Consider the following 27574-nt stretch of genomic DNA (forward strand, 5'->3'; position numbering starts at 1 on the left):
GGGCGGAGCCGCTCGCCGGCTGCGCCTGGGCTGTGGCCGTCCCCGGGTGCCAATCGCCGGCCCGGCTGCGCTCCGGGCCCGCCGGCTCCCCCGGTGACAGGCCGCCGCGCCGGGGCCCGGCCGGTACGGGAGGAGCGGCCCCGCTCCCCCGGCTGCCCACCCACCCTCTGGGGAGCCCCCTGGGCCCTGCAGCCGCCGGCGGCGGGCCGTCACCCCTTCTCCCCGCCGGCGGCTGCAGCCGCCGGCTGGGGGCAGCTCCGCTATGGAGGCGGTCACGGCGGGGGAAGTCAGGTAAACGCTGCCCGGTGGCGGCTCCTTGGCCGGCGCTCTCCTCGCTCCCGGTGCGGCCGCGGTGGCCCCACAGCTTTCCGCGGGCAGCGGGGTCCCGGGCCCTGCAAGGCCCCGCAGTCGGCCGGCGGTGGAGACAGGCGGGGGGGGGGCCGTGGCGGTGCTGTCCCCGCCGCCCCTGCCGGGGCAAAACACCCTCCTGCGTGCCCGGCCGCGGAGCGGGGCCCGGGGCGGGTGTCAGGGCGCAGCGGGCGCAGGCGGCAGGGCTGGCAGGCCGGCGGCAGGGTGCGAAATAACGGCAACAGTCCCATAGACCTGGGGCGAAAGCACGAAGGTGCATGTGTATCTTCAGGCAAAAGTGAGAAGGGTTAAATTGCCTAAATACATGGTTGCTGTGAGGTCTCTAATAATAATCCAGGTCTATTTAGTTCACGGTAGTTGTGACCGAGTCTTCATGGCTGCCATCTGCAGGTTACATGTTGCATGTATATAGTTAATAAGTATTATATAAGCATCAGCTCTTTGTCTGCCAGTACTAATAGCTTTTTCTCTTCCATGTGTGTCTGAACTCAGCATGTTGAGGGAAGTATTTTGATGGTAGATACTACTGGCAGTCCATTTTTTCAGGCAAGCCAATTTTTTTCTGTTACCTAATAGATCTAAAAGTTACCTCAAGCCTAGAGGTAATGTAGCACTGTCAGCAGGGCCACCAGAAGCCTCCCTCCCTCATCAGTTCCACTGCACGTAGAAGAGAAGGGTGCAGCGTTTCTCCTTTTCTGCCAATCCCGTCTCTTTCTCCATTCTTACTACTGGAACATAATATATAACTGTAAGGACTGCAGAGAGATCTGTCTTCAAAATGCAAAGTCCCAAGAATTCACTCATGCTGAAATGCAGCTCTGTTAGTCACAGATTCAATTGTTTACCAAAATTGTCAAAGTTCAAAAGGAAATGGTTTCATATGGAACTAAATGTATAAGAAATTCTTCCCATATCCAAACACAGTAGTTCAAAGTCCAACACATTTTATGTCACCACAGTTGTCTGCACTCTCTTTAATCCTTACCGCTGTTGAGGAGGACCCCCATCATCTGATCATTCAGCAGGTGTTTGGTGAACACATTTAAACATTCTCTTTATCTGCTCTTTCTAGTGTCCAAGATGAGGCTGTGGACAAAAGCACCTTTAAGAAATGCAACCAGATTGCTTTTTACAGGTAAAGAGAAGAATTGTAGTGTAGGTGTTCGTTTTTTTAAACTAGTAATATTAAAAGATGAAGAAAGTAGTTAAACATTGATTTTTAATCACAGGAAGTCTGCTGCTTTCAGGATTTATCTTTCAAAGTGAGCATTCCACTCACCTGTCAGCAAGCAATAATCAGCATATTTTAAACGGTGGAATCTTACGTCCAAAACCTCTTCTGTTAAAATTCAAAAGAGTCAGTCCTTTCATCTGACAAAGCCCCAGCAATATTTTAACTACAGGTACACTCAGCCGCAGGTTGTCTTCTTCTTGTAGATATTTCTTGAATATCTGTAGTTCAAAACAACAGAATTCTCAATAGAAACCATTAGTCTGTGACAATAGCATACACGATTAAGAGTCCTGTTGAGCAAATACCTTGGCCAGAATGTAGCATCAGATCTAAATTCTAGCGCATTAGTCTCTTAAAGCTAACCTTAAGCTAAGTGCTCCTTCTCATCCCATTTCTGAGATACCTCCACCTTTTTTTCCTCCCATCCTCCATTGTCTTCTGTCTCCTGCTGCCTGACTGAAAGGAACGATTGCCCAGTGTTATTCCAATTAGTCGCTGACATACTGCATTATAGTTTCAGATATTAATTTCTGTTCTGCAGGAAATTGTGTTCAGAAACCCCCAAATAGCATTTTGCTAGTGAGAGCAGGACTCCTTCCTCTTTTCACACCAGCCCTTTCTAGCCTGTCGAAATTTTAACTTAACACATCTAATTACTCAGCAGGAGGTTGCCACACATTGGCAAGCATCAGATCCTGTCTTTGATCTGCTTTTAAAAGAAATCCTTTATCTGATTGCTGTCATTTGTGCAATATCCATTTGCAAGGACAGAGAGTCTGTTTATTAATGTAGAAGCTTCCCTTTAAGGTAGCTTCCAATACACTTACCTTCAAATTGTTCATAAAACCTGAGCTCAGCAAGGAGCATTCTACAAACAGTGGAAAGAGCCTGTTTCAGGGTCTGTGTCCTAAAAACATCATCAGGGCCAAAAGCTGTAGTCAAAACTCTGTGGTCAGCAGGCTTGTTGAAAAACAATTTTCTCAGTGCGGTTACAATGTCGGAAGGTTACAAATTACAAATGTCTACTGCTTCATCACCACAGAATGTAGAAGCTATTCACTGAGGGGTTGCATACCAAGCAGGGGTATATGACAGAAAATGAAGAATAGATTGTTCAGCTGAAATTTCTGGGATCATAGAAAGAAGAATAACCAGACAACTGAGAGTTTAGCTGGACACTTGAATTAAGACTATTACTGTTTAAAAAACCCTATAGAGTGGTGATGGGTGACCACACCCCTCTAACATCTCATTCCTAAACATGTATCTGTGCTCAGAACTATATTTCTTCTTTTTCTCCTTGACTTGAAGTGCTGATAATAATTGTATTTGAAAAAATTCAAGACAAAATTACTAAGTAAACATTTCTAACAATATTATGTCCCCCTGTGATATAAGCCACAACAGTTAGGGAGACCAAAAATAATTTTCTGTCTTGACAGGCGTCAGAAACTTCTGCATCCTGGAAAATCCTTGTATCGAGCGTTGTTGGATTCAGTCACGTTAAGTGATGAGAATGTCAGATTCCAAATTATTCATGAGGAGAATAAGGTGAGATCCCACCTAGGTAAGAGGGTGCTTACAGAAAGAGCAGTGAGTATTATCCACAAGTCTGATAATACTTGCAGGTTTTGAGATTCTTCAATGATACATATTTAAGATGCGATGCAAAGTATCAGCCTAAAGATGTCCTGGCCAGTCTGCATTTATTGGACAGCTTGAGGCTGTGCAAGGAGAACAGGTATTTTAAGGAACTTTAAAAAATCTTTAATTACTTTATGAAAAATATGAATAGAACTCTTTTTATCTGAAAAAAATCTCTTTCATTCAGACTTTTCTCCACTATTCCAAAATAAGAAATTCTTTTTCTGTAATGGAATAAGAAGACCTATGTTCTAGCACCTCCTAACCATACCTTTGTAGTCCTGTGTTGGCTCCAAGGCAGCTTTTTGGGAAAAAGAAGTCGTCTTTGCATTTAAGAAGACAGCCAGGAAGAGGGGTGTCTTCTATTTCTGTAATTTAACAGTATAGCAGGTAGCACATTCACTCAGGGAATAGGCAACCTAACCCATTCTCCAATTATGGGAGTTTGGAACTACAGCTCTCTTCCATGCTCTAAGCATCACACTGTGTAGATACTCTGCATAAATGTATTTTCTGCCTCTCTTCTTAATCCTGACTTTCCTTGAAGTCAGCTAGAAAAACGAGCCTATTTTTTTGTCTAGATTTTAACATAGATGAAAGACTGAAGGTTCTGTGGCTTCCTAGAGTATTTGGGAATTTATACAAAGATTGCATAATATATTTCCTAGGAAGCAGGATCTAGAACTCCAAATGAATATTTCTTTCTTTTGCCTACTCTCCCTCTGGTATTACAGCTCTTTCATGCCTTTGAAGAGAACAGGGCTGACTGGCTTTGAGGTTGAGGGAGAAGATACAAGGCCAAAATTCTTCAGCCAGTTTTGTGTCTCACAGGAAGAGAGATTAAGAAAGGAAAAAACAGAAGAAAAATTGGATTTGTGGTGTAGGGATCCTCCACAAAGGAAAAATGAGTCATTTTGTATGAGCTAGAACAGAGGTGACTTCCCAGTTCTCTGAACTCTAAAATAACAAGCTACAGTGGGTAGGGCAGTATTATGCACTTTCTTTAGGTGTCTTTCTGACACAGTTCATCAGTGTCAGCACCATTGTGAATACTAGTAAACACTGAGCACTGACATTTTTGCAAAAAGCCCACATCTCAGTAGTATGCCGTTCTTACATTGACAGCACAGTAGTGAAATTGTCCAGACTTTGAGATTAGTGTATATACTACCCCTCTTTTCCATGCTGCTTGTGGGGAGGGCTGCAAAATGCTAGGCGTGATAGACTTGAAGATAAAGAGTCCACTTAAAAAGAGTTGCTTCTTCAAGGAGAGAAGTAGAGTTAGCTGGTGTAAATTCATATGGATGATGATTGTTGCTCAGCTATAGTAATGAACATTAAATCAGAAAGCAAGCATTTTTTTTTCCAGACAGTAAGTGTTTGGTGATGCTGAGTTGAAAAATAAGTTGATATTTTTTATCACTACCAGTTTATCTGTTTGCTTGCTCCCAGGCTCTTCTACAAGTAGAAATTAGTGAAATAGAAGGCAATATTTTCAGGCTTAAAATTGATGAGACATCTCCTCTCAGAGCAAGATACAAAGTTCCTGATGTTCTTATGAAGGATCCTACAACCCAGAGGTAAGTGATGGGAAGATGATTTAGCACCTTAGTAACTTATACAGCTTCATTTGCCAGAGTATTTTTCCCTTCTCCCTCATTTGTGCTACACTGCAGTTGTCTCTCTACAATACAGAGTTTTTACAGGAAGAGAAAATAAAAATGCATGTGGTTAATTTACTTTAAAAAAATCATGTTAAATACATAGGAGAGGGTTTTGTCATATACACAAGAAACTTGAGGCTATTTGACCTAGTCAGAAAATAGCCTACTTGTTACGATGCATCATTTTCACCTGTGGCATTACCTGTTAATGTGAAAGGAATGCAAACTCTGGATAGTTTTCACGGCAGTTCTGTAGCCACCTGTTGCACTGTGCAGTGAACCCTGAACACAGCATGTATTTCTGGCATTCTTTGTCTCAATATTAGCCTTGAGGTTTTTATAATGTATGCACGTAATCTCAGCCCATCTTTTGTTTCAAATCATTATTTAGTCACAGTGAATTTCACATGCTGCTGGTTCATATAAAGCTGTTGTTGCTTTCCATTTGCCAGACTCTTCGTATCCCAGAAGGAGGCAGGTATTTTGGCACTGTCAAGTGTTAATGAGGACTACAAACTTCAAGTCACAGCAAACCCCTTCCAGGTGGTGCTACAGTCCAAGGGTGAGACTGTGCTGAGCATGAATTCCAATGGGTTGTTATATTTTGAGCACCTACAACCACCTCCCAGTGATAGGTACAGTATCTGTCTATCACATCATAGTATGTACTGATTGTGCTGTAGCTGAAGATAAACGATTCTATGGAATTGCAGTTTCTGTGATAGAAGCTCTTACACATTGAAATCTGTCTTCTCTTTTACTTCATACTAGTAAGTACAATGATGAAGTTTTAACAAAGAAATTCTAGATCAATTAACTGCAGACTGTTTTAATCCCTTGCAGCAGCCACGTGCAAAATACTAACCTCATTTAATGGCCAATTCTGTAAAATACCAAAATATCCTGGTATCCCTTGTCTTTCTTGGGAATGAGTGATGGTAGGATGATGAGGTTATTAGTTTTGCCTCCTTTTATGACTAAACTTACTCTTTAGGTAAGTTTTATTCACCATATAAGCTCCTGGAGTAAGTTTTGTTCAACTTACAATGTGCCATATAGCTGCAAGATTTTACAGGTCAATCCCATGGCAAAGGATGAGAAACCACAGTGCAGGACCTGTCATGACTAGAAGAAGAGCATAGCAAGCATCTCTCCTGAAGAGCGTTATTTCTAAAATTGTAATTAACAGGGAGCCCTTAACAGAGAATGACAAAGAAGTGAGGATCTTCTGGACGGACAAAACACTGATGCAGATAGGTTGACTTTTTGGCCTTTCACATTTATTTCTAACTCAAATATGGAGTGAAGGTTATTTCAAGACATTGAATAGTAAAATGATTTGTCAGTTAGAGCTCTCAACTATGACATCAATTATCAGAATAGTCAAGCACCAGAACTCTTGTATAAGGCAGTGCATAATGCTATATGAATTTTCTGTTTGAAATCTTTCCTTACGGTAACAATAAACTGATAATTTCTATGTATTTGGTTTCACTAGAAAACCTACAGCAGAAAATGAGGAGGCAGCAAGTGATTCCTCTAAGGTAATCCATGTTTACTGCAATTCCAGCATGAATATTTTGTAGGAAAGAGAATTAGAACCACGTTCTAATAAACAAGCATAGTCACTTTCCAGTGAAATTCAAAAAGGTCCTGGTATTTCATATTGAGATATTTTGCAATTTCATAGTTGAATAAAGGTTTATGTGTTTTACCAGGGCTGTAGAAGGCATCAGTCAGATCAGATCAGCCACCTAGTAGGTCTAGCTCAAAAATGTTTTTGGTGTGGCCTTTTTATTTAGCATTTCTTTCTCTTTTGTTCTCTCATTTGATTTGGAGTAGATGTATAAAAGGGAGTTTTGTGGTAATACTTGGTCATTTTCAAATTCCCTGTTCATTGCAAAGAGACTTTCAAAAGAATGAGTCCTGGTTTATAACCGTCAAAAAGTATGCCTCCACATACATTCATGCTTAATACAGAAGTAAGAATCTCTCTGAAAAAAGACCAGGTCTTGGCAGTGCATAAAGGCAGATACCAGTTTTCTCAGGAGGCTGAGTTATGTCCATGATATAATTTTAGCCTCCTGTAGAGCAGATGGCTGCTTAGTCCACCATCCTGTTATAAATGTCAGGAGCTATGCTGCCTTCAGCATACTTGTGTCTGAACTCTGAGTTCTGCCAGGGAGTGTGCTTGCTTTGGGGGAGTCACACAGCTGCAAGAGGCCACATCCACTTATTCTGGGATGAATGTAGAAAAGCAAACCAGGAAAGACGCTGCAAAAAGTGGAAATTCTAGGACAATGAATGGCAGGGCACAAGGCTCAAAATTTGAAAGAGACTAAAAGTATCAATTACACACACAGGACTCCAGAGAGTGTGGAGAGTTTTTCTGTTGTCTGACCCTTACTGTTTAGGGGAGTGGGTTGGTTTCTGTTTGTATAGGTTTTCCTGTTTGTTTCCATCCATGCAATCTTTGCATTTCATAATCATGTTCAGCATCCAGAAGAAAGATACTTTTTACAGTGAGAACAATCATTCAGCAGAACAACCTCCCCAGGGACATGGTGGAGTCCCCGTCACTGGAAGATTTCAAGATGCAATTGGACAGGTTGCTAGATAATCTCATCTAGGCTCCCTTTCTCACGAGAGGTTGGACCAGATGATCTTTTGAGGTCCCTTCCAGCCTGGGCTATTCTGTCATTCTATGATTCTTTCCAAGACCTCAGGTATTACTTTTATGCTGTAGCAGAGTGCATGTGTGCTCCACTAGCACGTCAGTTCTTCAGTGTAAATTCCTGCAGCAGGATCTGGATTGTGTTTGAGATTTATTTATATTAACCATATTTGGCAAAAAAGCAGTTAACAATGTACAAGTCTTCGTGTGAATAAACATATTTTTCTTAGAAATACACGGTGTGAGCAGATGCATTTGTTAGGCTTAGCTATTTCTGTTTATGCAGATGAAACAAGAGGATCTAGGTCTCTGGCAAGAGAAATTTGGCACTTTCTTAGACATCAAAGCTCATGGTAAGTCTCAGTCTAGTTCTGAAAACAGCTTTACTGCTTTGTATGTGCCTGTGCTCGTTCATATTCCTGTCAGCTTTCTGTTTAGCTGCTTAATGTTTATCAGTGTCTTCCTCACTCCTGCTTTTAACTTGCCTGTCAGATATCAGTGATGGGTAACACATTTGACGATATTGGAAATATTCATTAGACTTCTGTTCAGGAGGGAACACATGAAATGTGACCCATTTGTCAGCTCACTGTGTGCCATTTCTGACACAGCATAACCCTATCTGCATTGGCTGACTGGTATATAATGCAATTTTTCCTTTTTTTTTCTTTTTCTTCTTTTTCAGTATTAGCACATAACATTGATTTCACTTATAGTTTATTCTCCTGACATGTCAGAAATCATGATATCTAGGCATTAATAACTGTCACAGAAACGTTTTTTAAGTGGGGGACTATAACAGGAAATACTGAGCAGTCTTAAGGGATAAGAAGAAGGTTATAGAAACATGTAGGTCAGTAGCTCAAATACAATTTAAATTAATTACTAAAATTTATGACCATCTGCTGTCTGTCCAGTTGTATTCTACACTGATTGAGTTGGTTAACTTTATCCATTACCACTATCATGCAGACTTTTATAGCAACCAGCACTACCCAGCAGCTGCAGTAGGGATAGGGAAGTCTGAAAGAGCTTCCTTTTGGTGACAGGAGCTTCTTCGGTTCACAGTCAAGACACAGAGGGGCAGGAAGCTGTTGCCCTTGTTGTTCATGCTGCATCTGGTGTATTAGGCCCGCATCATGTTTTTCCATTTCTCTGTGTTGGAGGAATAAAGTCCATATGGTCAGGTTCTGATCCTGAAGCCACTGCTTGTCAGTCTACAGGATCTCTGGTCACCTGCCAAAAATTGCTCTGGATTCAGTAATGTGACAAGATGATATCCTTGGCAGAGGCTCTTGTGCATGCTACTCCCCTGGCTGAGGCTGAAGAGCAGTAGAAAACAGGCACCTCTGACTCTGAAGTCCACTCTGCTGTACCACTGTGCTGCAAAGCTTGGCTTGTAGGTACTGGGATAGAAACAGGAGATAATGTTAAGCAGTTTCACTACAGAATAATTAAGTGACCCACTATTCCATGTATTCTTTTTCTATGAAAGTGATTAATTTTATCTTCTTAAACAAATCAAAATCTGAATAAGTACAATAAAATGTTTAAAACATTACCTCTGTAGTACAGAAGTAATAATGAAAGTGAAGTTGAAAGTAAGTATGAAAGAGCTAATTATTAAAAGCTGCTTTTGGATTATTTTTTTTTTCAGTTAGGTTGTTGTGCTCTGTTGCTTTCAGCTAAGCCTGAGAATGGAACTCTGTGGTCTTCTCTTTTAATGTTGTTCTCACAGGTCCTAGTTCTGTAGGCATGGACTTCTCTCTACATGGATTTGACCATGTTTATGGAATACCACAACACACAGAAACACTTCTTCTCAAAAATACCAGGTAAAGGTGGCAGATTGCTAGTGAAAGCAGTATCATTTTTGTAGAGGAGAACTATAACATTGTCTTACTAGTTTAATGCCAACAACAGCTTGAGATATGTACATTATATAGTGTAATTTTTAGTTTAATGATACAGCAAACTGAGTCATACCCCCTGTCCACGTGGAGTAAGTTGATCTGCTTTCCCTTTCCACTCCGCAATTTCATGAATGACCCCTTCTGTTCTCTTTCAATTTTCCATGCAGTTTTTTTTCTGAATTGCAGGATTGGTCATGTTTAAGCAGAACTCTTAAAAGAGCAACTCCATGGGAGGATGGGAGAGTTCAGAATTCATATTTTAGGACTTAGAGCAAATGAACAGTAGTTTCACTGGCAGCAACAATGTTGTTTGACTCAGATAGCTAGGACCAAAGCAAAGAAGCAGTAATCTAGGCTGTCTGTATTTCAGCTCTGGATGCTAAACAAAAGACCATAATACAATGTGTTCATAGAGTTTAGCGGGATGGCAATAGAGCTAAAATTGGCCTAGTGCAGGATGCTTGCATATAACAAACGCGTCTGTTTGTCCTAGTGATGGTGATGCCTACCGGCTTTATAATTTGGATATCTTCGGCCACAAGATACATGACAAAATAGGCATTTATGGTTCAGTGCCCCTTCTCTTAGCACACAAGCCTAACAGAACTTCAGGGATCTTCTGGCTGAACTCTTCAGAAACGCTGGTGGATATTAATACAAAGGCAGTAGCTGAGGTGAGAGTTGCTCACTTTCCTCGGACTTTGATAATGAAAGAAGAAACTCCAGGGCAGGGTCAACAGGAACATAACATTATTGGAGATCTATCTTTTGCTCCCTAATGAAGAATTGTCAGTCTCTTCCTCCTGTCCTCCCTACTACTAAATTTGTTGTATTAAACCACTGAAGAGAACAAGATGACTCCTTTCATGAGTCAAGTTCTAGAACTTGTATCTTAACAGGTCTACAGGAGAAGGCAGAGAGGAAATACATAATGTTGGAGCAGAAAAAATCTGCATAGGTGGCTGTAGCAGCTAGAAGAAAGGTTGGACAAAAATTCTGACAATCTTTTGGATATGAAAAATTTTTCTGAGTTTTTAAATTCTGGGAATTGCCACACATTTCTGCTTAGCAGGCTCATTATTCTGTGGAATGTGATTTACCTTCAAGAAACATAAAATATTCAGAAAGTAAACTGACTCAACTCTTGAAACACACACATATGAATTCTGTTAAAATTGAAACAGTGAGAAAAACAAATCTTGCTTTATTCCAGCACTTCATTATGTGGTTAATAATTTTCTTTATTACTTATGACATAGCTATTACTCAAAGATCCTGCAGAAAATGCATAGTCTTTAATTGTAGAGAAGTTTTAATTACTTTGCCCCTCATTACCCATTTTTTCTCATTGACTATTACTGTATTTTGTATAAGCAGTATGCAAAGCAAAGGATTTGTGAAGGATATGTAAGAAACATTCAGTGTCTATTTCTATTACCTGCCAGGTATGTGTTAGTGAATTTTGTGGGTTTCCATCTTTGCTCCTTCACTGAACAAAAGTTTGATAGAGCAAGCTATTCAGTTTTACGCTGGTTTCCTTCAAAGCACATGCCATCCGGATCTGCTGCAGAGACTGCGAAGCAGAGAGCAGTGCCTCTAACTGATGTGCGCTGGATGTCAGAAAGCGGTATCATTGACGTCTTTCTGCTGATGGGACCCACTCCTTTTGATATCTTCAAGCAGTTTGCACAACTGACAGGTACTAATTCACATAATTGGAGTCAGTACAGCACATTTACTTGGGAAATTCTCTGAGGAACATGCTGTCCCCGAGAGTGGGTTAATATTTACCTAGCTCATTGTGTGCAGGAGGCCAGTTCCCAAACGGCAGTTTGTAGAGCAAAGGCTGGTGCTTTGTGAAGACAGGCCTCCATCCTTGTTTTCCCTAGCATCTGCAACTTGGTCAAACTTGCCCTTAATTGAGAAGCCAGCATAATTACTGCTATCTGAAACTGCTCCCTCAGAGAGGAGACACAGGGGGCTAGAACTGCCAATCACCATCAAGGCAGGCCACCTTATAATGAGAAAAGACTGAAGTTATGGAGTAACATATCCTGGAGAGTAGAGAACGAAGATAGGTGATGGCATGCAGATATGCGAAAGGAAAGAAGCAAGAGGCTCAGGAAAAGACTGAAAAAATGGAGGCAAGAGGGCTAACATCTTATGAAAGCAAAATTCTTTATGTACTAAAGAGAATTAACAGCACAGAAACATCCCTGGTAGTTCTTTAGTGCGCTAGCAATGATTGCTGCACAGATGTTACAGAGAGATTGTGGCTCAGCTGAACAGGAATAGGAAAGTAGCCAGATTGCAAGAGGATCTTGCCAAGCAGAAGTGCACCCTCAGGAAAGTTTCCCAGCTCCCTTTTGCCATATGCGTACATATGTACATGTTTTCTAATTCTAAAAATTCCTAACAATTGCAGTTCCGTGGTTCTCCTTGTACTGCATCACCTGTGGGCCTGTTTACACAGGTAAACAGGTTCAAGCAGTCACAGGAATTGCATTCTGCTGATTAAAATCTATTTAATTGTTTGCATTAATGACAAGCTAATTAGAATATTTTTACATTAGAAAAAATTAAAGAATAAAATTATATTGGTTACTGGAATAACAAGTCAGCATCATGGAACAGCACGTTTCTTCTCATTCTTGTATTATTACAGCCCTCTGCTCTTTCTGGCTGTTGAGCTTGTTCTAATGTTTGTTATTTCGAGAGTTCAGTCACTTTGGTATGAAGAGCATGCTTTAGATTCAACTTAGGCCAGCATTCCCTAACTCCAGACAGATACATATTAATCACATTGACTTTTCTAGAGTCTCTAGATAAAATCCTGACAGGCATTAACAGTGTTATCTTCATTCATATACTCTTCCTAGGCACTCAAGCCCTGCCCCCACTTTTTTCTCTGGGCTACCATCAGTGCAGGTGGAATTATGAGGATGAGCAAGATGTCAAGGCAGTAGATGCTGGCTTTGATGAACATGACATTCCTTATGATGTGATATGGCTGGACATAGAGCACACAGATGACAAGAGGTATTTTACCTGGGACAAAAAGAAATTCCAGAACCCCAGAAAGATGCAAGAACATCTCAGAAAGAAAAAACGCAAGGTAAATAGTACACCAGGAAGAAAGAAAGTATTTCTTTGTAGTGTGAAGCTACCCAATCTAGCTTTAACCAAGGTACTTCAGATACTGGAAACAGTTTAACTCAACAGAGTAAATTAGACTGTGTTGAGGTCTGTGATTCTTCCAGTGCACAAGCTATCTGGTTTAATTCAGTTCCTCGTGCCATTTTACTATTTTGTAGTTTGTTCTGTACCCTGACCATGAGCCTAAGTTTGACCCTCATGAAGCTCCATCTTACAGAAGCAGACCAGTCCTGTCCTTGATGGGGACAGGGAAAAATTTTTCTACTTAACATGAGCTTCCACCATTGGTAGTTGCTATCCTTGCTTCAGCTTTTCTTTGTATTGATAATACTTTTTATTTTCTGCTTATACTATCTGGGATTTCTACTTTATGTTGCTATGATTGCTTACCATAAACTAAATGTTTTTTCCTTCTGGTGAATTCCTGGTATGATGTACAGTCTGTTTGCTTAGTTAGTCTTTATTTCTGCTTTCACAGCTAAAATATTTTCCTTGGAATTATAGAGGTGTTAAAATGTACACAGTTAATATCTAAAAGTTGTAGCTGTTTCTCAGCTTTACAGCAAGGCAGTTAATGGCAGCAGAAGGTAACTGCAAAATACAATACATGGATGTTTAAAAAAATTAGAAACTTCTGTTGCTGTTGTATGCTATACAAACTAAGATATATTTAAATGTCTTAAGGCAAATGATTTTAAGCAGGGACACGAACATGCAAGTCAGACATTTACCCATTCACAGAATACAGCAGTGAATTAAGCATAGTGTTTTTAGGGGTTGGGGTACTTGCTTTTATCTGAAACAATGGGGTTTGGCCCTTATTTCAGATGAGTAAACATGAATTCATGCCCTCCTTGTAAATTCACCTATCATGTATACGTAAGTCAAGCACAGTATTTACAGGAATTGGTAACTGCTTTCTAAAATCAGTGACACAGCTACCTTCTTTGCCTGAACTGAAATCATTATCTGCCTTTTATCAAAAGTGAGCTCTTACTGTTTTATTCAGTACAGTTCATGCTAATGATGCATTTTATTTTCTTGTCCTGGCAGCTTGTTGTCATTGTAGATCCTCACATTAAGGTTGATCCCATGTATACCCTGTATTCGGAGGCAAAAGACAAGGGATATTTTGTGAAAGACAGAAATGGGCAAGATTTTGAGGGCATCTGTTGGCCAGGTAAAAAAACCCACTCTGTCTCTACATTTCAAACTGTTTATTTTAAAAATCCTGCAGAATAGTTTAATTGGGACCCATGGAAGTGGAATTAAATTCTTACATTCCTTGCATTTTTTGGTAAATATTCAGAATTTCAAATACTTTGTGGTTTCTTTGGTACAGTCATGTTCTAATTGCCTCAGCTGTACAACTTCCTCTGTTATGTCTGTTGGATCTGCAGATAGTCCCAGTGTCTAGAGCTAAAAAAGTTGGATTTGTTGATGAGAACAACCATCCCTCTTCCCAACTTGTCTTGGGTAACAGAAATGCAGTCTGGTCTGTTGCACTGAGCTCAGCTTATGTCGGCTGGATGAAATTAAGTGAACCCTGATACCAAAGACTTAGATTCCATCATAATATAGTGATTTGACGTATTATTTTTCATTAGGAGATCTCGTTGCAGGGAGAAAAGGAGGTTGTCCCCCTTCTTTACAGACAGAAAGCCCACAATCCTCTCAAAGGAATGAATATGGGAAAAATCAAGGACATACTACAACTCCAAGTAGCATGGCAAGATGTAGTTATTCAGCTTCTCAGCGACACTTTCCTGTATTTAGGTGCAAAGACAATGCATGCCTGCTCTTAAAATCAGGTAAATAATTGGGATCTCCCACATCCACAGGGTCCTCTTGTTACCTGGATTTCACCAGTCCTGAAGTGCGAAAATGGTATGCAGATCAATTTGCCTTCAAAACATACAAGGTGTGTATTTATTTGCTCTAATCTAAATATCCCAGAAAGCCTGAAAATGGGAAAAAGAGAGAAGATAAACTACTGGCTAAGCAAGTCAGTGGCTTTTGTAGCTGTATTATCACAATGTAGAGGAAAATACCTTGATAAGCTGAAGTACCACAGAAGAATTTTCTCCATGGACTTGTCTACACTAAGAAAATTGGAACCCATATGCTACCAGTGAACCTGCTCACTTAGTTGCAGCAGCAGTATGGACAAACTGCAGGCATTTTAGCAACCCATAATCTAACACAGCTGCTGCAATTCCAGCTTTTACTGCCATGATAGTACACAAGGAGGGATGTGGGAGTGCTCTCATAGCTCGTGGTCACTTCACCCCAACCTTCCTTCCAGCACTCCTGCCTAGTGCTGAAAGTGTCTGGCTGGACACTACCAGACACCTCCAGTTCCCCCCACCCCACCCCAAAGTTCTGCTTTGCAGTAGAGTTGTTGAAACCACTCCCCTAATAGACGTTTGAAGTAGACATTTCCCATGCTGCTTTTCCTCTCCAGCTTTTCTTTTCTGGCCTTCTCTGATTCTTTTCCTCATGGCTATTTAATACTTGTCTTTTCCCTGCCTCTTGTCCCTCACCAGAAGGCATGAATAGCAAGTACCTACTGACTTCTGTAAGAATTGCAAAAATCGAGTGGGCTTGTAGGCTGCCAGCCTGACCGCAGAAGGGCCACCAAGAGAGATGAGATGAATGACTGGCAGCTTTCAAGTGACCACAGGAGTATAATTACCATGTCTTACTTTGCTGCTGCTGTTTCTACTCATACCCCGGACTGGTCTGACACCCACTAGAGATAAACACATGAAGTCACAGCAGTACCTCTGTTATGTCCTAATTGCACCCCTGTGTCATAGGGATCCACTAATATCCTCTTTGTATGGAATGATATGAATGAGCCTTCAGTCTTCAAAGGGGCAGAACTAACAATGCAGAAAGATGCTGTGCACTACAACAACTGGGAGCATCGGGAAGTACACAACCTCTACGGATTCTACCAGGTAGAGTATCTGGAGACACAAATCAGCAGTTACTCTCATGGAGTATGTCTAATGAGGTAATTTACACAGTAGTAGGTATTCTGTAACCTCCATCAAGGACTGAAACTCTGCTTTGACAGATATTGGTATATTTGAAATAAACTCTGTGATTGGTCACAGGAGAATGTGACAACATCTGTCTTTCTACCGTAACAATGTAAATGACATTGGTTGTGACTACACAATATTAATAATTTTTTACGTTCAAGTATATTCTAGTAAGTATTGCTTTAACCATAGGTATTATTTGGGGATACCGATTTCTTAACTTTCTTGCCCTAGAAGGGCCTAAAAGGCAGTAGAGCAAATATCCTAATTATAGAATTTGTCTTCCTTTTATATTTGTGATTTTCAGCAAATGGCAACTGCAGAAGGACTCATCAGGCGTTCTTCAGGAAAAGAGAGACCGTTTGTCCTCACACGATCTTTCTTTGCTGGATCGCAGAAGTATGGTAAGTAACGACTAGCTGGACGCCTTCCATGCTGCTTTGTTCTATTAAGTTTGGTGTGTAGTAAAGTCTAGAGAGGACAGAAACCATCTTAGAAATACTGACATGATGAGCTCATAAGAGTGCAAGTGATTAAAAAAGTCAGGAGAGGCTGGCGAAGTGTGTACAAGTGAAAGGCAGAATAACATCCTGTGTCCTGTGACAAACAAGTACCTGTTTTTATTGCATATTTCAGGAGCATGTGTGTATAAAGAAAAAAAAGTTGCAGCGAACAGCAGTTCACCAGTAGTTCATGACCATTTTGTCTTCTTTCCTTAACTGCAAGCATAAACTGAAGCATACGCCCAACTTTCCTGTGTAATGCTGAAACTGGGTATTTCCAGGGGCAGTGTGGACTGGAGACAACACAGCAGAGTGGGGTTACTTGAAAATATCCATTCCAATGCTGCTCACCATCAGCATGGCAGGCATTTCATTCTGTGGAGGTAAGGTGTTCAGCTGCATAAAAATCACTGGTGCCACCAAGCTTGTATCCCAAGATAGATTTCAACACAGATGGTGGAAAGCTTAACAGTGCAGTGCATTTCCAGGCAGTTTCACAGATTAGTCTGGTTTCAGAAGTCAGTAACCTAGCTCTCACCATCATTTTTTCACTAACTCTTACGTAGTGTTTGCGTCTCACCTGGAGCAGCAGTCCTCAGGCGGTGTTCCGTAGCATCACTGTGACAGTCCTCTGTCACTGGGGAAGGCACTCCCTTAGCCTCCAAAAGCTCTCTTGAGATTTTTATTAAAGGATAAGTTGTCACACCGGTTTTCCACTCATATTTGGACAAGCAGCTGCCCAACAGCAGAACTGCAAGCACACTGTGAAATGCATGGGTTTATACACTTGGAATGTTTGTTAGAGGAGAACTTCACATTTTTCAGAATAATTTCCAAAACTGTGTATTTTTATTTGTCTGCGCAATATCTAGCTGATGTGGGAGGGTTTATTGGAGATCCAGAACCAGAATTACTTGTTCGCTGGTATCAGGCTGGAGCCTACCAGCCCTTCTTCAGAGGTCATTCTAACATGGAGAGCAAACGGCGAGAACCGTGGCTCTTTGGGAAGAACACCACCCAGATCATCAGGGAAGCCATTAGAGAGCGCTACGTCCTCCTGCCATACTTATACACACTGTTCTATCGGGCACACACAGCGGCTGAACCGGTTATGAGGTAAGAGCGTAAGTCAGGAGGTTTAGTGATTATCTTCATGAAGTTACTTGGAGGAAGGAAGTTCAATTACCATCTCTTACTTTCGTGATTTCTTATTTACATATTAAAAAAGAAAAAACCCACAGAAATTACCAGATTCTATTTTCATGCATTCTGCAAGCTTTGGTAGGGTTCTCAGAGGAAAATTACGTGTTTTGGGTTTTTTTCCAAAAGTGGCACACACTAATTCAATAAACACTGCACAGTCTTTAAACATATTTTTAAAGTACTGTGGTCTCCAGACCTCGTCATGATAAAGAACATTATGGAGTATTCCAACCCACACTTAAAACAGCTTAATGGACTCTGAAATTGCTGACCTAAAAACATAAATGCCATTTTGCCTCTCATGAAAATATTTGTTACTGCTGAATTGTTAGTTATAAAAGCGTACTTCATACTGATAATTTGATCATTTATCTCTGCAGTATTTTTTATAATTTTCTTTTAACAGAGAATCTAATAATCTAGAACATAAATTAAATTAGAAAATAAACTTTTATTCTGCTGCTCTCTAACCTCTAAGAAAGTGCCACAGTGGAACTGAGTGCAACAATCCTTTCAGCAAGAGATGAATGTCATTAATCTCCCTGGTATTGCTGTGTCTTTAAGGTTGCCCTAGAACTATCCTTTTGCACCACATTTACCTTTACATATTGTTGCGCAAATACAACACATCTCCTAAGCTTTAAAAACATAAAGGTCTTTTTGACAAGAATTGAGTGGTTTGAGTTTTGAAGATGATTTGCATTACAGACATAGCGTGAGCATCTGTCTGCACATGTAGAGGCATAGATGCCCCTGTTGTATGTGCTGACATAGTGTGTTTCTGACTTTCTTGAAATGAAGCTTACGTTGACAGGTGCACTGCCCACAGTATTAAATAAAACTTCTATTGTGTTAAATTTGCTGCAGTAGGTACAGAATTAGAGAGGAAGCATGGTATTTTTCTCACTGAGACAAGCAGAGTGGAAAATGTGTCTCATTAGCAAGCACAATGTACAGCAGGGCTGCAGTGAACAAGTGGATGCCTGTGAGTGAGCAGGTGAGCCAGGCTTTTTGTGTAAGGAAACTCAGACGATGTCTCTGTATGAGTTATTATTGTCATAATCTCTCAAACTTTAAATATACAATTCCTGTTCTGTAACCAGATGGTTATTGCACTACCCTTTTTTGAGAAAGACTGAAAATGAACTTCTGGTGCAGGTTTTTCAGTTGTGACCAGGAGGAGACATGCTGTAAAAGCAGTAGTGAGCTGCTGAGAACAGGAAGGACTGTGCTGCAGGGACTAGCTCATCAGGTGTCAGCGTTGCTGGTAGACTGTGACAGAAAGGCTCATCCATCTCTTCTTTGCTAGAAGGAAGGAATATGTAGTGCAACCTTGTAAGGAGGAAGCAAAAGGGAAGAAAGTGAGGCTGTAGGAGGCCAAACCATAGGTATATGGGAGTGTCTTAACCCATGCTGTACTGGGAACTCTCATCAGTGACTCAGAAGGGGCACTTTAAGGCACAGAAGAGGACCTTGCCCTATCTTCAGTTCTTGATAGCTGTGCCTTGTAAAAAGGAGAAAATGAAGCCTGAAATTGCCAGAAGGCCTTGAGCAGGCTGTTAGGAAGGGAGAAACTAACTGAATCCCACTATCTTTCTTTCTACAGGCCTCTCTGGGTAGAGTTTCCAGGGAAAATAGAAACTTTTGGTGTGGAAAATGAGTACATGCTGGGTAAGCAGGTGTCTTCTCATCCTCTGGAATTTGAGTTAAATATTTTTGAGGTGATAAGAGTGTCGCGTGACAAAAAGAAAACATGAAATCTCTGCCCAAGACTTTTAAAAATTACACTGTAGCTGAGTATTGAATGTGAGACCTCTTTAAGGGACCCGGTTTTAACAGCACTTTGAAAAAAGGGGTCATATGACATGCAAAAACTGACTTCAATCTCACTAGTCACTAGACTAGACTAGAGCAAACAGGAAATCATCTCTTAGACTATGAGGGACCCAGAAATGCCTCCAAGCTGGTGGGTATAGAGTGCAGCCCAGCGCCATAACAGAACAAGACCCAAGCAACCATCAGCTCCCTACACATGCCTTTTTATGCTGTAGAAAGTGAACCTAAGCACAAGGCGTGCCCAAGCAAGCCCCTAAAATGGCTATGGGAGGCTGACAACCCCAGAGCGTATAGCTTCTGCTTCGATGAGATGCAACCTTCAGGATCACAGCCATGTTTATGTTTTTCTCTAGGAAATGCTTTGTTGGTGCATCCAGTCACGGAGCAAGAGGCCAAGGCAGTGAGTGTTCTGCTTCCAGGGTCAGAGGAGGTGAGGAACAATATGAAGTTGCTCAACTGTTTGGCCCAAAGTAGTATTTTATACATCAACCTTCCAGCTCCCCATCTCGTAACTGCTGAGCACTGCTGCTTTGTCAAGTGCTGGCTGGCCATTCTGTGCCACTCTGAACCTTCCTTCCAACTTGATACCTCACATTTTTGGCTAACTAAATTTACTTCCTTGCCTCTTCAAGAGCTGCTGCACAAATCTCAGATCTCTTATACTTTAAATCTCCCCTCAAGGCTTGCTGCTTTTCATGGAACACCAAAAAAACAGCTTCACTAAATTGTCGATTCCCTTTTTTCATGTATTTATCTTTGGGTTAAATTTCTCTTTTATGTGGAAGAAGAGGGATCTTTGAAGAAAGGCCGTAAAAAAATCAGAAGAAAGCTGTGGGGAGGAAAAATTAGAACAAGGAAATACAAGCCTCGGTAGCCTGGGGTGTGTGTAGCAAAGACTTTGACATGTACAGAGATCAGTTCCTCTCTGAAGTTATTTATCCACAGGATGGCACTGTCATCCACTCCTACAAAGAGTGTTTGTCTGCAGCAGCTGAGGGGTGGAGGAAGGGAAAGAATTTGAGGAAAATAGTTCCTAAGGGAAAGCCTGAGGCTAGAGAGGAATGAGAGGAAAGAGAGCAGCAAAGGGGAGTGTCTGAGACCATGCAGAGCCTTGTGACCACTCATACACCTGAGGACATGTAGAATTCATATCAATATAAGGAGAAAAACTGACTAGGCTCTCCAAACAAGTTAAAAAATATATTTTTATCAAGATCTCTGTGGGAATTGACTGCCTGGCACACTTAAAGCAGTTAAACCTGCTGGCAGGTGTGGTGCATGGGAAGTTTCAGATGTAGCTCTTTTTTGCAACCTTGTTACCTGTGTAAAACCATGTCTGGATAAGTGCCTAGGTAGTAGTGACACTATTCAAGTTAGATGTACTGCATTTAATCTTCTAAGGAGGACAAGGAGTCATGACTTTACTATGTAGGCCTCCTTACTTTGTATAAACAATGCAGGCCTTACTAACGACTAGGCCCTTGAGGAGGAACTGGAAGACTAATAACAGGGGAACATCCTGCCCAGAAGGTGCCAAAAGCTGAGTAATTGCCAAAGAAGCATAAAGTCAGCAAAAAAATCTGTGCTAACTAAGGGAAAGGTAAAGGTGGTAGGAGGAGATTGCAACCACCAACTCAATTTAAGACCAAAAAGACTTTCCCCCCTCACCCTTTGAGTTTGTGCAGAAAAATAAGAAGACACCGTAACTTTAAATCAAGACAAGACATGTTGGTAACCAGTGAGGGACCAAGTGATAAGAAACAAACCCATGGTCACTACAACAAATGTGTATTCATGTAGTTTGAAGTGTATAAATATGTCGCCTGCCAGTGTGCAGTGTGCCGGCTTTATGGAATTACCACCTAGCACCCATCTCTGTCCAAACATGAAACAAAATACCTCTGCTCTGTGTGTATATTGGCGTCTTGCACACTGGGTAAAAGACCCCACTTGTGGGACAACAACTTGTTATTAGCGACTTTGTTGTTAATTTTCACTTCAATATAAATAAGCTTATTATGGAACTTAGCATTTCTAGATTTAAAAAAAAAAAAAGAAAAAGAGAGGTATTTCATTGTTTTACACTTCCAGATGCTTTAAGACATACAAGATATTACACAAACTGTAGAAAAGATCAGTTCTTTTTTATGCCTCAGGAATGAGAATTTCTTATTTCCATCAAGAAGGTGATTTGATTTAAAAAGTAAATGCTATTTCTTGCACATCAAATAGGCTGTTAGGAATAGTGACAGTAAGGTTAAGCAGAGGAGTAATTGCATCTGCAGAGGTAACATCTTGCCATGTATGTCATGCTCATTGTTTTTTCTATTTTTCTTAGATTTGGTATGATTTCAGAAAATTTAAACGAATGGAAGATCCAGGCACTCTGAAGATCCCAGTAACACTGGAAAATGTATGTTTTTGTTTTAAAATACTACTTCCACTGAGCAGGGAAAAAAAAAAATAGGCATTTGTTTTGTCAACATTCAAAACCAGGAAAGTGACATTTCAATTTCCTTGTAGGAACATAATCTAAAATAGCTTTTATAGAGAAGAAAAGTCCCATCTCCTTTGTTGTTAGATATAAGACTAAATGTGTCCTGGTGGTAAAGTGAGGTGATGTGACTTCTCCAAGCAAAGATATTTTGCTTGTACACATACAGGAAGATTACTACTATTCCCATTGTTAGTTGAATAGTTTTCTTTATGTACGTGTGGTAGAAGTTAATTTCTGAGCTTTGATAAGAGCAAGCTTCAGTTATCCCTGTTCCAAGTTAAAAAGATATGCTCAGAGCATATGAACCTTTCTACCCTGGCTTTGTTTTTTACAGATTCCTGTATTCCAGCGGGGGGGCACTGTGATACCTCTAAAGACTGCAGCTGGAAAATCCACTGAATGGATGATAGATATTTCTTACGAACTCCACGTGGCCCTGGACACAGAGGTACTCTGAGATTATGTTCCCTTTACGGAGTTGCCTTTTACTCCATCTGACCTTTTAAGGTCCTTGCTACCTGTTTGAACAGCACAATGGTATTTGCATCTGTATGCCCAATGGCTCTCCTCCACTTCTCCTGTTTGGCAGGGCTCCCACCTCCCTCCCACTGTTCCCTCAAAGTGAGACTATCTGAGTATACCAGAGGCAGGACATTTTTCTGACCTTTCTCAGCCCTCCTCTAGACCCTTGGAAGAAGGAATAGAGAACAAGCAGGCCACAAACTTCCTCTTGGGGACACAGAGAGAATTTCCTACAGTTGTCTTTTCTAATGAATGCGATGACACCTGGCACCACCCACATCGGTTTACAAAACCAGGATGTCCAAGTCTTGAGGCACTCTCAGAGCTGGAACCTCTGAGCCTTCTGGGGGTACAAGTCATTAAAGAAAAATAAACACACACCCTTCACTATGAAGCATAACATATAGCAAGATGTTTTTAGTTTCATTGTGCAGCACTAGAAGCTGCTCTTAATTTGTACTCCATCTGGTGTGTTTCACAGGCCTGTGCAATAGGTGAGCTCTACCTAGATGATGGGCATTCATTTCAGTATCTCCACAAGAAGCAGTTCCTGTATCGGAAATTCACTTTCCACAAGAACATTCTCACTTCCAGGTAACAGCAGTAATGGACAAAAGCCACCAACACACTGTCATTGGAAAACCTCCTCTAGTTCATGAGGCCTTCTTAAAAGCGTAGAAGTATTAGTCTCATCTGTTGCTTAGCAGAGTCCCAGAGCATTCAGAATCTGTCATAAAACTGCAGAGATAAACAACGTTCTGCAGAAGTCAGAGGGCAGCAACACATGAAATACTGAGTTGTCTTATATTGTTTCAGTCTAGTCACATTGGAGATTCTACAGTTTTACTCAAATACAAAGAAAGTTATCAGCACGAGTAAAGCCGATCAGAGAGACAAAAGAAGATAAACTGGGAGATTTGCAAATAGGCAACACCTGGAGTGTTTGTATTTTCTAAGATGTATTTTTCTAAGATCTTCTTCACTGAGAGGGTGGTCAGTCACTGGACCATGCTCCCCAGGGAAGTGGTCACAGCACCAAGCCTGTCAGAGTTCAGGGAGCATCTGGATGATGCTCTTAGTCATATGATTTACTTTTAGATGGTCCTGCAAGGAGCAGGGAGTTAGACTTGATCCTTATGGGTCCCTTCCAACTTGAGATATTCATGATTCTATGTGGGAACCACAAACGGACACCATTATATGTAGCCTCCAAATGTCATCAACAAATGCACCATGGTAAAATATACAAGCACGAGGGAACACAACCTGTAAAGGTTGAGTGAAACAACATGAAAGACAAAAATATCTATAGCTGCTTGTAAGGAAAGAGATGCTAAATATGTCACTATGACATTTTTACTATTGAGGTATGTTGCCCATGGGCCTGTGCAGTGCATAAAGGGTGGTTTTACAGGCATTTCTTTATTCCTTCAGGCTTCAAAAATATGCAGGAGGTGGTCCTAAAACTACAAAATTTAACACAGAGCAAAACTGTACGCTAGCTTGGATAACGTAGTTAAAAGTATGCTTCAAATCTCTTTACCTGGGATATGAAATCTGAAAAGCTTAAAAATGCAGGATGGGAAAGAAAAATGTTGCCAAATTGCAAGCAAATCTGGAAGTTGGGAAAAAGTCATTTTGAGATAAATGATATAATATTCTGTTCACTCCGGAAAGGAAAATTTCATTTTGATTTGAGGTTTTTTTAGAGCTTTTTAATAAAAATTAAACATTTAACAAAATAAAAGACAGTTGTGCCTCAGATTGAAATGTCTTACTTGAAAAATGTTAAAATTAGCTTTACATTTATACTTAGGAGTTTTTACTACCATTTGGCAAAAATCCAGAACTTTTCTGGTTGTCAAAGCCATGCTTTTTGCCACAGAAGAGCTTCTCAAACTTTTTTTCTTTTAACTTTGTGAAATCTGCTATGCAGTGAAAAATTAGCTGATAATGGGAGAAAGTTTTACTTGTTTCAGGAGAAAGATAAATAGAGGAAAGGAAACCAGTATAGGGAGCTTTCGGGGAGTGACTGAAGTAGTACTTTCTCTGTAAAATGCTGAACTTCTACTGATGGACAGAAACTAATGTCTATGAAATAATTTTCTTTTTTCAGCTGCACCGATGAAAGTGGACAATACCACACCACATGTGTGGTTGAACGGGTGATAGTTCTGGGATTTGGACAGCAGCCCACTTTTGTGACAGCGCGTTCCAAGGGTAACGAACTGACTTCTGTTTTACTACAGTTTTTTGAAATACTGTTGCTCTGTTACCATTCACTAGAGGTGGCAAACTGCCAGCTCTGTAAGGGAAGTGTTACAGCATAGGGAGCATCTTTGTTTAGTTTTCTTTGCTACTGTTTTGATATCAAGGACAGAATTCAGTGAAAGGAGCCAACAGCTACTCACCACTAATATTACATGCAGAACTGAAGAGCACTTGCTTTGTAAGGCAACAGATACATGAATAAAAGTGGTTCAGAATTAACAAGTTCAGGTAACTTTGTCCTGCACAGAATATGACCAGAGGTAGCATTTCAAATGAGGGACTGACCATTTGCTCAGATCTGTAAGCCTGCCTAGTCTAGAACAGGAAATGTGCAGACAAGACCAGAATTACTTTTCTGTTCTTGCTCATTCAAAAGTGTTTGGAGTTCCTGACTATGTGGGGATCTCTAGAAGCTGTGAGGGATCCCCTATGGGTAGGTGGTAGCATCTACAGAAAGGGCTTATCATTTCTGGCTGCTTTCCAAGCTCATCCCTTCACTTTGGGAATCATGTGGACATGGACTTTCTGCCTCCATCTGTCAATCTTCAGAACTTTTGGAGGAAAACCTGTGCTGAAACAAGATTTATTTTTTTCAGAAAAATCCTTGACTAATTCCATAGTTTGATAGGTCAGAAAAAAAGAGTTTTTCCAGTTCTGCTGCATTCTTATGTGTATACTGGGCAGATTTAGCTACTATTTCTTTTTTAATCAATCCTTTCCACAAGTGGCAGGGACAGTCTGAATTAAAAACTGGAGGGAGTCATGTGTAACTGTATTTCATAATGGTTCTTCTTAAATCATGTAGTAAACTCTCTTGTCCTCTTCAGATGGGAAAGAAAAAGAAGTGGTGTTCACATATGATATGAAGACCTCTGCGCTGACGCTGGAAAATTTAGCCCTGAGTGTTGATGCTGACTGGGAGATTTGCATCAACTGAAAGGAGTCACAACTTCTTCAGAGAATTCACTGAAAGGTTGAGGGGAAATAAGTTGGGAAGACTTAAAATGTTCACTTGAATCCAATCAAATCAAGGAATGTGTTTCCCACCCACACCCCCAAACTAACACTTCCTAAAATTTTTCTTTTAAAGCACTAATTTAAACTTGGATAGCTCTTCTATTCAGCGAAAGTAATAGCACTAGGATTGCATCTTCAGGGAAAAAAGCTGAATATTATCTGCTCCAGGCTAGCTTCAGTTAGGCATTAAGATTGAGTTCTGCCTTCACTTGCAGCAAAAAAATTATAAATTGGTGGGGTGAGAATGTGGCTTGTTAGCGTGGGGTTAAATATAAGTATTTGGAAATCCCACTATTATGAGACTGGAGCACTTGAGAAGAACAGATCTGGGCCAGTTCAACAAGCAGCATCAGTAGATATGCCAGACACAGAGGTTCTCGTCAGAGTTCTGCCTGCAAGCTGCCTTGTGAAAACAAAGACAGAAGGAGCCACCCAGATTACAGACACTTCCCCTTCCCAGTCCTTATGACAATGCAAAATTAGGCAGTCTGTACAGGAAAGTAAAGAGCAGGCTAGCCAAACAGTCCAGTCACTGAAGGTGAAGTTTGAGTAGGTTGTGCCAATCAGTTGCATGATAGTAAAAGACAGTAGTGGGGGAGTGCAGAAGTCTCTCCAATAGCTAGCTTTGAAGCTGGCATGTGGATTTTGAAAAGGCACAGGTCTGCGTAAGTGCAATACTGGCATAGAGTAGCAGCTAGACTCATGTGGAAACTCTTCCATGTTATTGCTCCCCTCTCTGCAAGTACTACTTTAAGAAAAAGTCTTTTGTTATAAAAGAATTAGCATTTTTCAAGGATTCAATGTCATTGGTTAAAGCCAGCCCAGTGAAGCAACTCTGCTTATGGAGAGCTCTTCTTCTCCACATCTTCCAACTCTTGTCAAGGTTTGGCTTCTTTTACACATATTTTAGTAATTTCTTGGTCAGTTTTTAGTATCTGGCTAAGATTTGAGCTTGGTATTTATGAAGCAAATTTTTAATTTTAATGGGATTAATTCTGCATTTAGCCATCCCATTTCATGTTTATTCCCCCATTCTTTTACAATTCACCCTAATGTTCCCTTGCCTCCTTTTCCCACTATCTGTGCCAACAGAACTGGTGTGTCCTGATGCTTTCTTCCTGTTCAAAACTAGGAGACATCCTGAGTCCCACGTCGCCTACATCCTGCCTATTCCCACAGTCCTTTCTGTATCAGGCATCTCTTTTCACAGGCTACTGTTGCTCCACAGCTCAGGTTGTTTGCCCTTTCCATTTGCTATGCTGGACAACTGTATTATTTTAAAACCAGTTCTGCTTTGAGTCAAACCTGAACATGCCATCAGTTGCGGTTTGTGGATATAAAAGGGCAAAATTGACTTAATTTCTTTTAGCAAGATAAGAAAGTAGTTAATAAATAATTCAGTAAATTAACTCTTAGGGAACATAGGAGGATGATCACCATTTTTGCCAACTAAAGATAATGTAACAGTCCGTTTGTACGTTGTTCCCTACACTTCTTCCCAAGCCCTCTCTGTGCGTGGTTGGTCATTCCCACCTGCTGCTGTTTGTCCCCTGCAGGGCAGATTTCTGGGAACAGCAAGTGTGAGAGCAAACTGTGACTACTCCGCTCTTGACTACCAAGTGCAGTTTGTTCCCACCAGACCCTTAAGTTCCTTCTTTTTCATTCTGGAGAGCTGTTTGTCAGCCCCTTCGAGCAGGCAGTGTGAGCCTCCACTCCAGGAAGTGGCAGCCTAAATACTGCTGTGCTTAATGCAGACGAGTTAATCCAGGTAGGACAGTAGCAAATAGATCTTTTACAATTGTGAGAAGAGTCACAGATGCTATTTTTGAGACAGACCCTATTTTTCTATCAGCTTCTAAGCTTTAATTGATGATTGCTTCTTATGTTTAAGCATAGCAGCGCTTCTGACAGGATATAATTATTGTCTGGAGCATTTTAATGAAATGTTTTAACTGGTATTTCTGAAGTTGGAAAGTAAGTGAAATAAAGTAACAAGTAAGTTACATGCCTTATTCCTTTCA

At 40.8% G+C, this 27574-nt stretch overlaps 1 protein-coding gene across 2 annotated transcripts; it reads left to right on the forward strand.

Moving 5' to 3' along the window:
- Positions 1 to 18: 18 nt before the first annotated feature.
- Positions 19 to 27556, forward strand: GANC (glucosidase alpha, neutral C). Of its 2 annotated transcripts, XM_074824201.1 has the most exons (25): positions 20 to 291; positions 862 to 915; positions 1442 to 1504; positions 3046 to 3154; positions 4700 to 4827; positions 5364 to 5546; positions 6410 to 6455; positions 7872 to 7938; positions 9324 to 9420; positions 9992 to 10172; positions 11044 to 11197; positions 12378 to 12613; positions 13708 to 13834; positions 14496 to 14575; positions 15474 to 15617; positions 16012 to 16108; positions 16489 to 16590; positions 17080 to 17323; positions 19017 to 19081; positions 19600 to 19676; positions 21585 to 21659; positions 22078 to 22191; positions 22747 to 22859; positions 24382 to 24485; positions 25364 to 27556. In XM_074824201.1, exons 5-25 carry the CDS (start codon positions 4805 to 4807, stop codon positions 25471 to 25473), a joined length of 2439 nt encoding a protein of 812 aa, XP_074680302.1. In that variant the 5' UTR covers positions 20 to 291; positions 862 to 915; positions 1442 to 1504; positions 3046 to 3154; positions 4700 to 4804; the 3' UTR covers positions 25474 to 27556. The 2 variants fall into 2 exon arrangements, with proteins under 2 accessions (XP_074680301.1, XP_074680302.1); XM_074824200.1 differs by lacking the exon at positions 862 to 915 and having other exon boundaries at positions 19 to 291.
- The last annotated feature ends 18 nt before the right edge of the window (positions 27557 to 27574 follow it).

The sequence above is a fragment of the Strix aluco genome, chromosome 4 (genome assembly GCF_031877795.1).
Source record: "Strix aluco isolate bStrAlu1 chromosome 4, bStrAlu1.hap1, whole genome shotgun sequence".
Classification (NCBI taxonomy): Eukaryota; Metazoa; Chordata; class Aves; order Strigiformes; family Strigidae; genus Strix; species Strix aluco.

Excerpts from the sequence above, each read along its gene's own strand:
- GANC (XM_074824200.1), top strand. The coding sequence starts at position 263 with ATGGAGGCGGTCACGGCGGGGGAAGTCAG. Across the intron at positions 6,456-7,871 it reads CAGCAAGTGATTCCTCTAAG|ATGAAACAAGAGGATCTAGG; the intron begins GTAATCCATGTT and ends CTGTTTATGCAG. Across the intron at positions 10,173-11,043 it reads ATACAAAGGCAGTAGCTGAG|CACATGCCATCCGGATCTGC; the intron begins GTGAGAGTTGCT and ends TTTCCTTCAAAG.